Source organism: Eimeria acervulina, genomic scaffold (genome assembly GCF_000499425.1).
Source record: "Eimeria acervulina Houghton genomic scaffold, Eah_scaff1818, whole genome shotgun sequence".
Taxonomy (NCBI): domain Eukaryota; phylum Apicomplexa; class Conoidasida; order Eucoccidiorida; family Eimeriidae; genus Eimeria; species Eimeria acervulina.
In genome coordinates this window covers 3,710-4,687 of record NW_013548904.1, presented here as the reverse complement: position 1 = coordinate 4,687, position 978 = coordinate 3,710, and the positions used below count along the sequence as shown (strand labels likewise).

Here is a 978-nt window from a genome sequence, read left to right as displayed (position 1 = left end):
CTGCCCTAGAGCTCGTGTACAACGCCATTAGCCATTCTTCCACTGATCGAGGTCATGATTGGGGAGAACCCCCTGACCGCAGCGGACCTCGATGTCGTTGGTGCCCTCTCCCCTACCCTTACTCCGCCAATGACCAAGCTCTTCCGCCAGCTCTGCAACCGGGCGCAGAGTCACATCCTGAAGGCACAAGGCCTACAGAAGCACTACGCAGACACCCACCGCCGCGCAGTGGAGTATGCGGTGGGCGACAAAGTCTGGCTGAGTAGCAAGCACCTTCCCGCCCTAAGCACATGCCCTAAGCTTGAACCCCGTTTCCGTGGACCCTTCATTATTACTGAACGCATTGGGAGTGTTGCTTGCCGCCTGGCGCTACCCCCTACGTACGAATGCCATGATGTCTTCCACGTTTCCCAGTTAGTTCCTGACTGCCCCCGCGCCCCTGAGCTGGAACCTCAGGAGGCCGTTGTGGGGTGGCCTCCTACACGAGACGTCGCAGGGAACCCCACGGATCGGTATGAAGTCGATTACATCATGGACCAGCGTCGGTCCGGCGGCGAGTTCCAATACATTGTCAAGTGGCGGGGCTACCCGGAGGACCAAACCACCTGGGAACCTGCTAGCCATTTGGACGGTTGCCCTGCACTGCTGCGCGCCTGGCGCCGCCGTCACCGGAACCGCCTTCCGCCCTGATCCGCCGCCCTCTTTTCCTTCGGGCGCCCCCCACCTTCCCTTTTCGCCAGCTGTCGCCCGCTTTCCGCCCTGTGGAGGGGGGGGGAAGGGGTTGCAGAAGCACCCCATGTGGCGGTGGCAGGATATCTACACAGTCAATGGCCTAGATTAGAGGCACACGGACGCGCATGTAGCGGTAAGCCATCACAACAAGCACCAGCACACTGTACCACCTGCAGAAAGATCAATATCTACACCGCGTTAGTGTTACTATTCTTAGAGTCCCTAGCGGCGGCAATACTCAGGAGA

General features: G+C 59.7%; 1 protein-coding gene across 1 annotated transcript; it reads left to right on the top strand.

Annotated features, from left to right (window-relative positions):
- Positions 1 to 54: 54 nt before the first annotated feature.
- Positions 55 to 690, top strand: EAH_00063370 (hypothetical protein, conserved; the record flags this gene model as incomplete). The annotated part of the gene is made up of 1 exon (XM_013393131.1): positions 55 to 690. The coding sequence occupies one exon, from the start codon at positions 55 to 57 to the stop codon at positions 688 to 690; it is 636 nt and encodes a 211-aa protein (XP_013248585.1).
- Positions 691 to 978: the final 288 nt, after the last annotated feature.